The sequence below is a fragment of the Stenella coeruleoalba genome (assembly GCF_951394435.1).
Source record: "Stenella coeruleoalba genome assembly, chromosome: 21".
Lineage (NCBI taxonomy): Eukaryota > Metazoa > Chordata > Mammalia > Artiodactyla > Delphinidae > Stenella > Stenella coeruleoalba.
In genome coordinates, this window is record NC_137167.1 from 7,213,657 (window position 1) to 7,229,406 (window position 15,750).

General features: G+C 45.7%; 1 protein-coding gene across 4 annotated transcripts; it reads right to left on the reverse strand.

Annotated features, from left to right (window-relative positions):
- Window positions 1-265: 265 nt before the first annotated feature.
- On the reverse strand, window positions 266-12,667 carry PLPBP (pyridoxal phosphate binding protein; the record flags this gene model as incomplete). 4 transcript variants are annotated; one of them, XM_079909306.1, is made up of 9 exons in its annotated part: window positions 266-2,743; window positions 3,601-3,699; window positions 4,485-4,627; window positions 6,281-6,415; window positions 9,569-9,644; window positions 10,143-10,178; window positions 10,257-10,364; window positions 11,889-12,038; window positions 12,338-12,436. In XM_079909306.1, the coding sequence occupies 9 exons, from the start codon at window positions 12,434-12,436 to the stop codon at window positions 2,609-2,611; spliced, it is 981 nt and encodes a 326-aa protein (XP_079765432.1). In that variant the 3' UTR covers window positions 266-2,608. The 4 variants fall into 4 exon arrangements, with proteins under 4 accessions (XP_079765432.1, XP_079765430.1, XP_079765429.1 ...); XM_079909304.1 differs by lacking the exons at window positions 11,889-12,038; window positions 12,338-12,436 and adding an exon at window positions 12,537-12,667; XM_079909303.1 differs by lacking the exon at window positions 11,889-12,038 and having other exon boundaries at window positions 12,338-12,464.
- Window positions 12,668-15,750: the final 3,083 nt, after the last annotated feature.

Below are 15,750 nucleotides of genomic sequence, written 5' to 3' on the forward strand. Positions count from 1 at the left end.
AATGTGGTGTGGTGTGGTGACCAAGCTCTGGAACGGGAATCAAAGGTCTTGAGTTTATTTCTTGTCCTGCCACCAACCCACTCTGACCTCAGGCAAGGAGCACACTGAACCTTCTCTGGGCCTCCGAGCCGTCTGCGAAGGGACACCGCCCAACAGCCTAAATCACCCTACCTGCTGCCGTGAGGGCAAAACAAGCGGATGTAGGGGATGGTGCTTTATGTGCCATGAATGATTAAAAAAGCGGGGAGAGGAGTACAGTTGGACTATAAAGACGTTGCTTTATTAAGAGGTGCAATGAGTCTGGGAGGAACTTCCAGAGGACAGAGCCTTGATGGGTTACTGGGAGGCTCTGAGTGGCACCAAGCAGAGCGGGGCCCAGGAGGTTGACAGTATCGTCACAGAGACGGGCTGCCTGGGTGGGTCCGACCCAGGACAGCGTGCTGTTGTCACTCCGGAAACCTGCTGTGGATACTGTCACGGCTTTGATGCAAATCTGTGAGTACTCATGCCCGGCCCGTGTAACAAAAGACAAAGTCACAACTTTGCTGTTTTCTCTCCGCAAAAGGTCCCGGCCTGTGGTGGGCATACCGGACAGACATACTTTGGTTTCCTTTCCTGATCTGGGTTTGAGTCCGTCTCTCCGGGCTCCCCTGCTTCATTGTTCTTGATTTCCAGGCACAAGCCAGAGGGCTGTCTTGCTCAGACCCGTTTCTCACCCAAAGGTTCCACAGCCACCCTCAGGACCCTCAGCCGAATTCGAAAAGAAACGCTGTATCTGGAAGAACCTGTGACTCTGCAAGAGTCGGCCATATCACTTGGGAGAATCGTGTCCTCCCTGCCTTCTGTTTCTGCCTTAAAAGAAGGGGTGACAGGGGGCAGCGTCTGACTGGAGAACCGGGAGGGCAGCCTGGAGGAGGTGGCGGATGCTGTGAGCAGTGGGCGGGGCGCACTCTTGGGCTCCCGGGCCCCCTACCCTGTACCCACTCCCAGGCAAATTTGAAAAAAAAATAAGGGGTGAGACTTCGGATGACAGCCTCTTCTAGAGTAGTCTGGGGACAGTGGCGCGCCAAAGCTCGCCCCTCAGGTTAGCCAATGTCGCCACCTAGAGGCAGTTTTAAGCTTTTCTTACAGCAAGAGGCAACCTCTTTATTCTTGCAGTTCCTGAAATGCCAACATTTCACTTTCTTGCTCTTAGAAGTTCAGAATCCCTCTTTCATCCGCAGTCTGGCTTTGGCTGTATCTGTGACCCACAGGAAGCCCTTCTCCAAAGCTGTACGATGCCAGTGACGGGCACAGTGGCTTCCTATCGGGTCCAAGGCCCCCCTCCTGTTATACTCACTCACTACACCAGATGGAGAAAATAAATCTTTTAATCGCTTTGTAATTGGCATAGATGGCATAATTCAAACTCACATTTTTATTTAATAGACTGAAATATCACACTATAGCTTTGATTGAAACAGTACAGGAATCATAATGGTTTAAGTTTTATAAAATTTCATTTCGGCAGGAGCTTAATGGAAGTTGTTTCATAAAATTAGAGACTGGGGCTTGAATAAGTAAGAAAAACCCACCTAGAAAACAAACAACGACCCAGACTACAGTTGTCTGTTGTGACTATCCGAGAATTGTGCTTTCTGGGTTTTGAAGAGCTAGCTAGTCCATTAACGTCAAGACTTGCAAAATTCTGCCTTATAAACATGGTTGGGAGGGGAGGCTATAAATATGCCTAAAAAGTGCTCCCAGGAACAGGAACCTCAAAGCCAGGCTTTGTTGAAACTGTGAGCCTGAACTGGCTTTGAGGGAATCTTTCATATCTGGGGAGCTATGAGATAAGAAATCATCATAACGGGGACTATGGTGGCGGAAAAATCGTATCATTTGATGGTCATCACCGTAGGGCCCAGGGCAAAAGCTCAAAGTCCTGTCTCTGGAGGAGGACGTTAGAAAGGCCCAAGGACCGCTTATGTTAGTTGCCCTGTAATTTTCAGGGTCAGCACCACACGGTGGCTGAGGACACAGCTCTCATCAGCCACAACGTGGGTCTGGAGGACTAACTCAAGGCAGGTCCTGAAGTTACCTGTACTGCCATTCCAGAGTGGAGACCGACGCTTACTGGCTGGGGTGGAGACTGGGGGCAGAAACCATGCTGCTCCAGAGCAGCAGAGATGGCTACTCAGTGGGGTCTGTACGGAGTTGGTAACAGGGAACTTTCTATTGAAGTGGACGACAAGTGAGAATCCCTCTGACTTTGGTGATTATAGGCATCGACAGTCAGCAAGTTTGAACCTGGGAAAGGCATTCATGGGTTGGTTGGTGCTCCTGGGCAATGTTCAAGCCTGAACTCAACTCCTGACTAGTGCCCAGGTACCTGTTCTGCAGAAAAGTCTGGATTCCTCAAATCCAATCCAAAGTCACTGCTTGAAGCGAGCTTCCTGCGTCAGACACTAAGTCAGATGGTTTCCATCGATGCACATAATGGTCGGCGTGCTCTTTCCAGGTCCCGAGGAGGGTGTGGTCGTGCTGTGACGTGGGGCACGTGGAAGCGAAAGCCCAGAGTAGTGTGTAGTCAGTCTTCCTAGACCCGGCCCTTGGGCTGGGCCGCTGCTCAGTGTGCCCGGGCCACCTCCGCCGCCGGGGCCTTCAGCTCTGCTGCAGCCTTGTCGGGGGCAGCTTTCTTGGAGTAATCTCGCTCTCCAAAAATGGTGCTTCCTATTCGGACATTCGTAGATCCCACTTCAATCTGTGGGAAAGGAGTACCGAGGGCTGAGTTTAACGTAATGAAACGCAGCAGACGCTGAAGCTGCGCCTCATCTGAGGGGCTTCTCGGAAGGACAACGATGACGCAGCTGCAGAGGACTATGGGGCAGTGGTTCACCAGGAGAGGGTGTTTAAGAAATAAGTAAGGGGACTTCCCTGGTGGTCCAGCGGTTAGGACTCCGTGCTTCCACTGCAGGGGGCCGGGTTCGATCCCTGCTCAGGGGCCTAAGATGTTGCAAGCTACGTGGCGCGGCTTAGATCCTCCTGAGCACAGGATCTAATTCCATTTTACTTATAAACACAAAGTATTTTTGCATTGCTTTAGTTATTCTATTTTCCACACGAGCTCCTACTGTATACCTGGAGGAAAGTTTATAGTGTGATTTTTGGAACACTTATCAAGTTATTCACTGCCCCAGAAGATCACGTATGTGAGCTGTTAATACAGCACACCTGTCAGAACGTACTTAGAGCTGCTGCCATCGTGGTGAATCTACACGCACGACGAGGCATCAGACTACTTCGTCATGACTTACTGTCATGTAGCCACGCCCAAGCATGAACACAGTGAAACGCCTTTTTAAGAAGCTGTAGTTTAATTTCTTCTTATTTTCCTTTAGATTCCACTTAGGGAATTAATTTAAAAAATTATGTGTGGGGCTATAATTCCTATACACTTCATTTCAAAAAAGAAGCGGCTGGGGATGCTAGTATAGGTGAGAGCCAGCACTCCTGGGCACCTAACGCTACAACGAGGTTTTTCTGTAGCAAAAACACATTGTTGCTGGGGGCCTTTGGACCCGAACTTGAGGCACTGAGGGCGCCGGGGAGGACACTCACCGCATGCTGGAAGTCCATGGACATGCCCATGCTCAGCTCCACCTGGTCGGCAGGAATGCTCAGCTTCCTGCACAGCTCCTCCCGGAGGGACAGTAACACCTGACAGAGAGACGAGTGTGACATCCATTTATCCCTGCCTTCTCCGAGGATGCCTGAAAGCGGCTGAATCTCAACATCTCTGACAGAGATTCTTTATTCCTCATGGTTTCAAGGCCTGTTAAAATTGCTGGAAGTGGACTTCCCTGGTGGCGCAGAGGTTAAGCAACCGCCTGCCAATGCAGGGGACACGGGTTCGATCCCTGGTCCGGGAGGATCCCATGTGCTGCGGAGCAACTAAGCCCGCGCACCACAACTACTGAAGCCCGTGCGCCTAGAGCCCATGCTCCGCAACAAGAGAAGCCACGCCAATGAGAAGCCCGCGCACCGCAACGAAGAGTAGCCCCCGCTCACCACAACTAGGGAAAGCCCGCACGCAGCAATGAAGGCCCCATGCAGCCAAAAATAAATAAATAAAATAAAATTTTTTAAAAAGATAGAAAAAAATGTTTTAAAAAAATTGCCAGAAGTTACTGAAAGGTTTTTTTTTTTTTAGCAAATTCTCCTCCTTTTCAAGAAAGCTGTCAGTCGTTGGGGAGGAAGTCAGAGCTCATTTTCTCTAAAGACCGTGTCAGGCAGGTTCACACTGAGCCGAGAAGGGTCTCTGGAGGTTTGGGGACCTGTTCTGTGTCCCGTATGAGGAGAGTTCCAGAAGAGGGTAATCATATAACATGACAGGCAACGCCCGGGATGTCTGTGGAGTTGACGGCAGCAGCCAGCCCTGCTCCAGCACCTCACCGGATGCTTGATTGGCACGTGAGCAGCGCCCCACCCCGGGCCCCGAGTACCTGGAAGTCTGGGTTCGGTCCTCGACTAAGATCGTGCCCGAAGCTCCCGATGGTCATCAGCCCCACGAACTCCAGGCTGGGGCACTTGGCGCTTATGTGTTCCACCACGGCCACCATCTCTGCAGGGGGCAGGCCGTGTTTGCCTTCACAAAAAGAAACAGAAGACACGTAGAACATACCAAGATGTTCCAGGAAGCCAGAGGAGAGCCCCTTCTCACCCCTTCCTTATGACGGAGGAGGTGGCTCTCAGACAAGAGGACTTCTTGGAAGAACTTGTCCTCAAGACCAAAAGAGTGACTTTACATTGAGGTCTCCGTGTGTGTTACTCCCCTTCTGACCTGGTTCTGAGTTTCTCAAGGGAAGAGCTCTAAACTGGATTCTCTTTATTCTATCTCAGCATCTGAGAACAGCTAGAGTAGAAGGAAAAGAAAGAACACTGCTTTTCTTGAAACACCAAGAAGATTCACATCGCCAAAATGCCAGATTAACCCGAGAATTATTTTTCCAAATCTGGTATTTCTACCGTTTTATTAATTTATTAGAATTGTAAAAAAATAAAAAATGAAGTATATATTACATAGTTTTGACTATAACTTGCAAAATTTAACTGAACTCGCTAATTAATAAGCAGAGGAGGAGTCTGCAGCAAATGATTATTTGTTACACAGTTATGAGGATGGATACTGTCCTTCTCTAATTTAACAAATGGAGATGGTAACATCCACCAATCTTTAATTGGGGCAAAGGACAGCCACTGATCAGGAAATGACGTAACAGACTTGATCTGGAGTCAATTTCAGATTTACCCATATTGATAATGTATTGTAGAATCTAGGTACATGTACATATAACGATAATTGTTAAAATTTACTGAACACTTCTGTGCCAGGCACATGTGCCAAGTCCTTAGAGCTTTTCATTAAATGCAGTAACTGGATGAAGTAAGTACTCTTACTTTCTCCATTCTAAAGAGGGGGAGACTGAGGCACTGGGAAACCAAGTACCTTTCCCAAGGTCACACAACCAGGAAATGTGGAACTGGGATGTGGATCCAGGTAGCCTGACTCTAGGCCCCATGCTTGTTCCTTCAGCCTAAGCTTTGTAGGCAAATGACTGGTCTGTAAACACTTATTCTTAACAAAGAGCTAACAGGTAAGACGCTCAGGGCTCTATAGCAACAGCTTTACCTCCATTTCCACGTTCAAGCCTCACAACACCCTTGGGAGTACTGCCCTGCTTGCACTGCCAGATAAGGCAGTGAAGCGCGGAGAGGTTAGGTACGTTACTCAAGGTTACAACGCTGCAAGTGGTGGAGCTCAGACTCCAGGTCTGTCTGATTTCAGAGCCCAGGTTCTGTTTACTATTTTACATTGTTAACCCAAGCCCCATAAACATATTCACTGATTGGTACTCAGTGATATTTCTTCGATTTTCTCCTAATGTAACATTAAATAGTTTTGTTAGGTCCTGAGAAGTATTATACATGTAAAACTGCAATCTCTTTCAGGAGGGATGGTGACCTCTGAGAATTTTCAGGATCAAAGTCACAATGCCCTTCTCGATTCCCCTTGCCCACCTCCTCAAAAATTAGGAAATAACAAACCATGATGTATTAAAGAATTACACGTGGACAGGTTTGGATGTCACTGTGACGAGACCCTACATACAACAGTTTCCTTAAAGGCCTGTGACTTCTTTCTGTAACCTTAGGTATCAGATGCTTAGGCCTGCCATTCTTCCTGAGGTACAACCATCCTAAGGGGAGAAAAGTCTGCAGTCCAGGTCTGGTCACTTACTCTCCTCTCCGCTGGTGTTAATCTGGACCATAACCTTTAACCTTTCGGGAGAACCTTTTTTCTGCCACGCACTGTTCACTTTGTCTGCCAGCTTCACAGAATCCACTGTTTCCAGCATGAAGAGATTGGGGACAGCTGTAACGAGAAAGAGGCCAGGTCATTCTTCACTCACCTGACCGCAGCAAGCAACACACCACAAAGCTTTTCTTGGTAGACAGGAAAATAATTTCCCAGGAAGAGGACAGTTAAGTCTCAGTTCTGCTAAGACTTACGTGACAGTTTACTAGATATTAAGTTCGAATGTCAGCCCATTGCTGTCTAATCGGAAAATACGAATAAGGAAAGGGAGGTGATGACGTGCTACAATCAGGTGGCAGACTAATAGTTTATAAATTAGGAGTTTGGGAGTAACATATACACACTACTATATATAAAACAGATAACCAACAAGGACCTACTGTACAGCACAGGGAACTATACTCAACATTTTGCAATAACCTATATGGGAAAAGAATCTGAAAAAGAATCTATCTATCTATCTATCTATCTATCTATCTTAATTACTTTGCTTTACATCTGAAACTAACACAACATTGAAAATCAACTATACTTAGGGACTTCCCTGGTGGTCCAGTGGTTAAGAATCCACTTTCCAATGCAGGGGACGTGAGTTCGATCCCTGGTTAGGGAACTAAGATACCACATGCCGTGGGGCAACTAAGCCCACACGCCGCAACTACTGAGCCCGTGCGCCACAACCAGAGAGCTCGTGTGCTGCAACTACAGAGCCCACGTGCTCTGGAGCCTGCACGTCACAACTACAGAGCCCACGTGCCACAACTAGAGGGCCTGCATGCCACAACTAGAGAGAAGCCCACACACTGCAACTAAGACCTGATGCAGCCAAAAATAAATAAATAAATATTAAAAAAAAGAAAATAAACTATACTTCAATAAAAGAAATAAGAATTAAAAAAACAATAAACAGTGAAAAAAAAAAGAAGCTGGTAATTGTAGAGATTCTGAATGGCAGATTTGATCTGATTAAATCTCAGTTCAAACTGAGAGAAACAGGCCAAGATAACAATAAGGAAAGGTTAAAGAGTGAAAGCTAAAGTGCTCCCTGGGCCTGATATCTCCATGTCTTTAAACTTCCTGGGATGGGGATGCTCTTATTCAACAAGGACATCAGAATGACCACTGACAGCTAAGGGAGATACCAACTCCCTTCAAAACCAACTTCTTTCCCAAAGATGCACTGAGTCTTGCCTCAGGTAAAAAACAACAAGACAGAAGCAACATCAGCAGCTTACGTTTATTAAACACTGAAATCCTCCAGGTAATATGCTAATCACCTTGTTTGCATTCTTTTTTTTAAAAATTGAAGTATAGTTGATTTACAATATTGTGTTAGTTTCAGGTATAGAGCAAAGTGATTCAGTTACATATATTCTGATTTTTTTCCCATAAAAGTTATTACAAGATACTGAATATAGTTCCCTGTGCTACGCAGTAGGACCTTGTTGTTTATCTATTTTATACATAGTGGTGTGTATCTGTTAATCCCACACTCCTGATTTATCCCTCCCCCCACCCCTTTCCCCTTTGGTAGTCATAAGTTTGTTTCCTGTCTGTGAGTCTGATGCTGTTTTGTAAATAAGTTCATTTTGTACCTTTTTTTTTTTAGATTCCACATATAAGTGATAGCATATATCTGTCTTTCTCAGCCTTACTTCACTTAGTATGATAATCTCTAGGTCCATCTATGTTGCTGCAAATGGCAGAATTTCATTCATTTTTATGGCTGAGTAATATTCCATTGTGTATATGTACCACATCTTCTTTATCCATTCATCTGTTGATGGACACTCAGGATGCTTCCACGTTCTGGCTATTGTAAACAGTGCTGCTATGAATACTGGGGTGCTTGTATCTTTTCGAGTTAGAGTTTTCATCTTTTCTGGATATATGCGCAGGAGTGGGATTGCTGGATCATATGTCAGTTCTATTTTTAGTTTAAGGAACCTCCATCCTGTTCTCCCTATTAGCTATATCCGTATTAGCTATATCAATTTACATTCCCAGAAAAGGAGGTTTCCCTTTTCTCCACACCCTCTCCAGCATTTATTATTTGTATAATTTTTGATGATGGCCATTCTGAGTATGTTTAAGACCATGATTCTTGTGATGGTTTCATAAGTGCAAACATATGTCAAAACTTATCAAATTAAATATGTGCAATTTATTGTATGTCAATTATACTTCAATAAGGCTGTTTTAAAAAATAAATACAGGTTACTTTAATTTTGACACCTTGAGAGAAATAAGTATTCAGTTATTCAGGAAGATCTCCACCTGTCATTTTCATGCAGTTAAGTCTTTCTATAGTTAATTCTTAATTTTACTTTATTTACTGTATGTTACTGTATATTGTATTTTATTATTATATACTTTACTTGTAGTATTGTACATTATTGCATTTTATTTACTGTAGCCTTTCATTTAAAGCAAAAAGGACAAAAGTGTCTCCTTTGCCAGCTGAAAAATTTTATGGGCTTTAATTCCTTATAATTTATTTCAAAGACCACAAAAAAATACCTAATGTGAGGTAGGGTAGGTTTCCAAGTATATATTACCCAGTCAATTGTGAGTTCATTCTTTTCTTACATGATGTTTTCCCTTATATTAAGAACGAAGATTTCCTAATGCCATCTGCAGCAACACAGATGCAACTAGAGATGATTATACTGAGTGAAGTAAGTCAGAAAGACAAATACCATATGATATCACTTATGTGTGGAATCTAAAATATGGCACAAATGAACCTATCTACAAAACAGAAACAGACTCACAGACACAGAGAACAGACTTGTGGTTGCCAAGGGGGGCGGGGGAGGGAGAGGGACAGACTGGGAGTTTGGGGTTAGTAGATGCAAACTATTATATATAGAATGGATAAGCAACAAGGTCCTACTGTAGAGCACAGGGAACTATATTCAACATCCTGTAATAAGCCATAATGGAAAAGAATATAAAAAGAGAATGCATATGTGTGTATAACTGAGTCACTTTGCTGCACAGCAGAGATGGGCACAACGTTGTAAATCAGCTATACTTCAATCGAAAAAAAAAAATTGAAAAAGGAACTAAGATTTCTTTCCCCAAAGAAACTCCAAAGCACAAATGGTGAATCAGGAATACTCTAAAATCTTCTCTCTTCCACAGAAGGTACCGTAAGTGATACAATGATGAAAAAATTGTGTCTTCACATTTAGAGTTTTATCTTACCCATCAACTTGTTGACATTTTGTTTCTGTAGATGGCCAATGAAGTGCCATTTGATCTCAGGACACGAAGACAGAATCTGAAGAGAAAGAGGTGACCGTGTTTGACTTAGACTGTGCGGAGGCCTTGCCCGCCCACATACCTTGCACGCTGCCTTCTGACCTTTCCCCTCTATGCAATAAACCACTACTGTCATCTTCCGTCAGGCTCCTAAGGATACTTAGAGAAAACCTGAAGGCTTCTGTTCTATTTCTCTTCCTTGTTCCCATCAACTCTCTCCTTCTTTCAGATATTGCCCATTAAGAATAAACTGATTAAAGCTTTCAAATCTCAAAAGGATCCAAGATTACAGCAAGCTCCTAAAAATCACCATTTTCAAAAAGCCACAAAGGAGAAAACTATGATCTTAAGAAAGAAAGAAAATCTAGATGAGAAATGTTTAGGGCTCAAGGTGAACGCAGACATTTCTACCGCCAGCCCGACCTCCAGCTCTAAAACTCAACCACCGACGTGGGTCTAAATTTCAACTGAACAGCCAAGACTGAGATACAAACTAAAGAATTCAGATTCCACTTACTTTAGGATTTGATGCTTTTTCAAGCAGTTCCTGAACCTAGAGGGTAAAAACAGAACAAGTCAGAAGCCTGGCATACGTGACTCTTCCGAGGGCAGTGTGGAAAAGGGTTCTTACATAGTTCTCCCCGAAAGTGCGCTGCCCGTGACTGTAGGCCTCGATCACCATGTCTGCAGGTTTGGTTTTGCTGACCGCTACTAGCCGGGGCTGGATGGCTGGGAGTTCCTGCCAAGAGGAAAAGACCCAGATGAATCAAAGGTTGGAAATATTATCCCAATAAGCCCTGTAGGACATCCTGTAGAAGAGACTGGCAGAGATCTTTAACTTGGCATTCTGGAAGATCCATTTTTCCAATACTGCAGGGAGATCAGTGTCAAATGATGTTGATCAAACGTCTTTTGTATGCGTGGCATCTAACTCTAATACGCTAGCTACCTCAACATCTAGCAGAAGACCTTTCTCTCTCAGGAGAGCTGGGCAGGTAACTAAGAGCAGGATTTCCGTAGAGCCTGGTCTTTGACCGACAGTATCAGCATCACCTGGGTCCTGCTCCAGACCCACTGGATCTGAATCTCAGTCTGGAGTCTGCGAATCTCCTTTAAATCAAGCTCTCCGGATGAGTCTCTTGCACGCCAAGGTTGGAGGTTTAAGAATCACTTTGTCAAGAGAAGGCATTGCTCTCTGACTAGAAGGGAGGCCGCTTCTGGCTTCTGAAACCCCGAGGTCAACAGTCTTGGAAACTCATCTGGGTCCTGGTGTAATTATCAGTATTACCCACAGGCACTCTCAAAAGCAGCCTGCTTAGGGCAACTCTGTAACTTATTGTACCATCTAATCAAGAACCAGCGGCAGAACTGAGCCAAGGACACAGAAGGCTCTGGACTCAGGATTAGACCTAGCTGACCCCCCTGTCATGGCCATTACATAAAGAGCGGCTTCCCTGGACTCTGCTATAACCAAATCCACACAGGGAAGAGATTCACCTATCCCCATATGGCTCAGTTTTCATGTACCCCATCACCCTCTGGAATTTTTACAGAATCACAGAGTTCTCAAAGGGCCTGAAAAGTTACAATGATTAGCAAAGAGTTTTCCCTTCCTTCTGAGGGCTGCACTGCCAACCTTTGGAGACCATGTCATAACTCCTAGGACTGTGCGGATGAATTGACAGTTTCTAGAGAAAAAAGTGGAATAGGCAGCCCACCTGCCTGAGAGTTATACTGGGAGCACCCCTAGCGTGATTATTTATTAGGGGAATCTCTAGCTTTTTCTTGGAGAATCACAAAAAAATTAATGCTGGAAGGGAGCTTAGAGCTTTCCATTGCCTGTACATATGAGGAAACTGACAGCCCGAGCCGTTAAGTGACTTGTTCAAGGTAACGTCTAAGTAACAGCCAAGTAAAGGCTACACTAATACAGGTCTTCTGTCTCCAGGCCAGCATTCTCAGCTCTAACACCATAAATGCTTGATCTGAGAAAACTTTGACCTCTCTATTCAAGCCTGTCTTACTCCACATAATTCAGCTTAAACTCGCACTGAGGGGGGAAGATACTGACCTTTGGTTTAGTGAACTTCCAACAGGAGAGGAAATATATATAAGGAAAAAAAAAAAATCTCCCCGTAAACTGCTTCGGATTGGAGGTCAATTTCCTCCTGCCCCAAACGCGCAAGTGCAGCTCTGGTGCCTCCCTCCCAAGTCGGGCCAATCCACCCTGTCCTGCGCCAGCGAGGGGGGTGGGGGGACTGACATTTACTGAGCATCTACTAGCTGAGACGCTGCCACACACGTGATCTCCGGCAGACCTGGCCTCCTTTGGCTGCTCTGGTAGTGGTCGTCTTCTCCTGCAGCCTCTGGGCACAGGCCTGGCCCCTCTCCCATCCGCCAAGGCTGCTGACCCCTAACACGAAGCGGGATGGAGAATGATCGCGCTGCCTGGAGACTGGTCATTTTCCCGGGATACCGACACCTTCTGCTCCGACCAAGCCAACCTCCAGAAAACCTGACGTAAGCTGAGGAACCCCTTCGCTAGCCTTTTGGGGGCTCTGCAACCCGCGCCAATGCCAAGGCGGCGAGCAGGTCCCGCCCCTCCGGGAGACCCCTCTGCGTCACTGTGACGACCCATTCACACGCAGGTGTTTCCCCCCCACCCCGCCTCAAAGCGGCCGCCCACCGTCACCGCGCGGTCCCCTTCCTCACCCGCGGCCGCCGCGTCACCGCCTGCTGCACGCGCTCGTTCACCGCCCTCAGGGCGAAGCCGACCCCTAGCTCCGCGGACATGCTGCCAGCTCTCCACATCCCCCAGGGCCTAACGTCCAGCCCGGACCCCCGCTCCCCAGGCGGAGACCCCTTCCGGTCCCGCCCAGCTCACGTCTCCTTGTGCCCAATCACCGCTCACCACCGAGTCGTCTCAGCCAATCGTCAGCACGGGGCGGGACGGGGACGGTGCGGCTGGCGGCCCCGGCCCCGGCCCCTCGGCGGCGCCATCTTGGGAAGGTCGCCGAGGAAGCCCGGCGGGGCTCCTGGGTGCGGACCCGCTGCTGGCGTAGTTCCCGGGCCGGGAGGAAAAACGAGGGGCGGGCCTTCTGCGTCCGCCGTCTCTGCCGCCCCCGCGGAACCGAAGGGACGCAGAAAACGTGGCCTATGCCCGAGGTCCTCTTCCCGGGGTCCTTTGCTAGCGGATCAGCAGGAGGAGCTGCTGGGGCGGGAGACATGCCTTTTATCTCAGATGATTCTCGGGAGGAACCATTAAGAGATATAAAAGAAAACTGCAAAGAACATGGCAGGATTCAAATGTACGGTTATTTTCCTCTGGTCATCCTTTAGCCCAGTACTGCCCAGTGTAAGACACATATGTAATTTAAAGTTTTCTAATAGGCACATTAAAAAATATACATTTTATATAGCCCAATATATCCAGAGTAAGGTTTCAATATGTAACCAATAGAAAAACTTAATGAGATCTTTGAATTCTTATTGTATTGATACTTAATTTACAAAACCCGGTGTGTAGTTTGGACGACAAGCCTCAACTCAGACTGTCCACGCCGCAGTCCCCCCGGTGGCAGGTGCCGCCTTCTGGGAGGAGAGCACAGGCAGCTTTAGACAGTCCAGCCTGGGCTCCGCACACATTCAGCCCAGTTCTTGAGTCTCCTATGTGTGTAGCTCTGGGCCATATGAAGATCACAAACAGGATGAGGGGCGCCGTAGGAGCTTCCCTAGTGGCGCAGTGGTTGGGAATCTGCCTGCCAATGCAGGGCACACGGGTTCGAGCCCTGGTCTGGGAAGATCCCACATGCCGCGGAGCAATTAGGCCCGTGAACCACAACTACTGAGCCTGTGCGTCTGGAGCCTGGGCTCGGCAATTAGGGAGGCCCGCGCACCGCGATGAAGAGTGGCCCCTGCTTGCCGCAACTAAAGAAAGCCCTCGCGCAGAAACGAAGACCCAAGACAGCCATAAATAAATAAACAAATAAATAAATTAAAAAAAAGATTAGCGCAGTAAAATACTAAGTTTAATAGTCGGATGGTGAAATGGTAGGTGCTGAGGCAAATAGAGATGGATTTTGTTGCAGAAAACATTCTTGGCTGTACTGCTGTACTGTTGACAGACTCTCAAGCATTAATTCAGCTTCATGAATGAGATGCTGTTACGTTGGAGAAAGGGCTAAAGTTTGCTCTCCATGTTGTCTTGAGGTGACTGGGCTTCGAGCCTTCTGGAAAGAAAGGGCAACGTTCGTACTTTCTTCTCTCACCGTCTTCCCAGACCCTGGGAACCGAGACAGAATTTCACATGTCTGCCCTGGGAAAATCACTTTGAGCAGAACCTAGGGTCTTTGTCATGAAGGACTTCTTTTGGGGAAGTTTCCATCTACCACGAACACAAAACTGGGTTATCTGTAAACTAGGGTTGCAGTAATTGTGTTCAAGTAAAATGTCTCTGGACTTGATAATTTCTACTCCTGCCAAAGTGATAAAGATTAAAAAATGACTAGACTAGCCCTTCATGGTGTGAATATACTAATAGATGCTTGTGGTAGAGGGGCAAGGTTGGAAGGCGCTAGCCGGCAGCCCGTGGTGGAAGGAACAAAGGGATCATGGTGAAGGGCTGTATAGCGGAAGGATTGGGTGAGCATGACATACTTAAACGGATATGCTATATAGAAAACATTTTAAAGACCATAAATACTTAACAGAACTAAGGGATGTATAATCCAGGTGATAGCTCACTATGACAATAAGTAGAAGTAACTTCATTTAATAAGTCAGGTCATTTCTTTGAATTACAAGGTCAACCTCCCACCCCAATGGGGTGAGTGTGGCTCCCCAAAAAGTATCAGAAGAGTGATTTAAGCTTTCAAGTTAATAAGGATAGTGGCGGCAAGATTGGGTGGTGGTGGGCATAGGACTGACACAAGTTGAATCTTGGTTTCATCACTAAACTGTGTAACTGAACTTCTCAGTTTTTCATTTATAAAATGGAGTCCGTCAACATCTCCTTCAGACTTGCAGTAAGGATCAATCAAGGTAGCATGTGACACACACTTAGCAGAGTGCTCCCCAAAGCAAGTGTTCAGTGAACACTAGTCCCTCCATTAGTCAACATTTATTGAGACGTTTTCTCTGTAAAGGAACCAGGGGAGACCAAGATGAGTAGGACAGGATTTATTGTGGATTCACTTCTAAGATACTTTTCATCTCTAACATTCTATGACCTTATAAAAACGGAAATAAAGGCAAAAAGATCATGGGAACCCCAGTCTCATTATGATTTCCCATTTTCCAATTTTTTTTTTTAGCGTCTTAGCTGTACTTTTGAGTGAATTTTATTCCACTTTTTCCTCCTTATTTTCATTTTTAGTTTCTTCCTCTTCCTGGGACATCAACCATCTAATTTAACCTTTCATCCTTCCATACTACTTAATCCTTGAAAAATGCAAGTCTGAAATCACCTCATCCCTAGTAATTGTCTTTAAATTGCTCCAACAGTTTGCAAGGACAAAGAAGAAAAGAGATTAGAAAGCCAAATACCCAGAGGAACCGGTTTCACAAACAATTTTATAAATATCTAGTATACTTACCATAAATACCATCAAACTTTTAAAATATACACCTCTGTAGTCTAAGGCCCTGAATTATGAGAAAAACATTTATGGATTTAAAAATTATTTCCTTTAGGGAATCCCCTGGCCGTCCAGTGGTTAGGACTCTGCACTTTCACTGCCAAGGGCGTGGGTTTCATCCCTGACGGGATTAAGATCCCACATGCTGCGCGGTGTGGCCAAAAAAAAAAAGTTTCCTTTTGAGTTTACTGTGATTCTTTCAGGGGGATTAAAAAAAAAAGATAAAATAATAAAAAATTACTGTTGCCTGGTTACTTGGCTCTGAAGAGAAATGGAAAAATAATGCCCATGTTCCAGTTTAAATGAATTCAGGTAGAGAAGCCATGTCAGCAATCCCTCAGCAAACATACTGTCACATTTGGCTTTTGAAATGTCAATATAGATTCTAGAACCCTAGACCTGGTGAGGACCTTTAGAGATCATTTGATACTTCATATAGAGAGGATGACATTTAAACCATCCCAAACAGCACAGAATCTCCCCAAGACC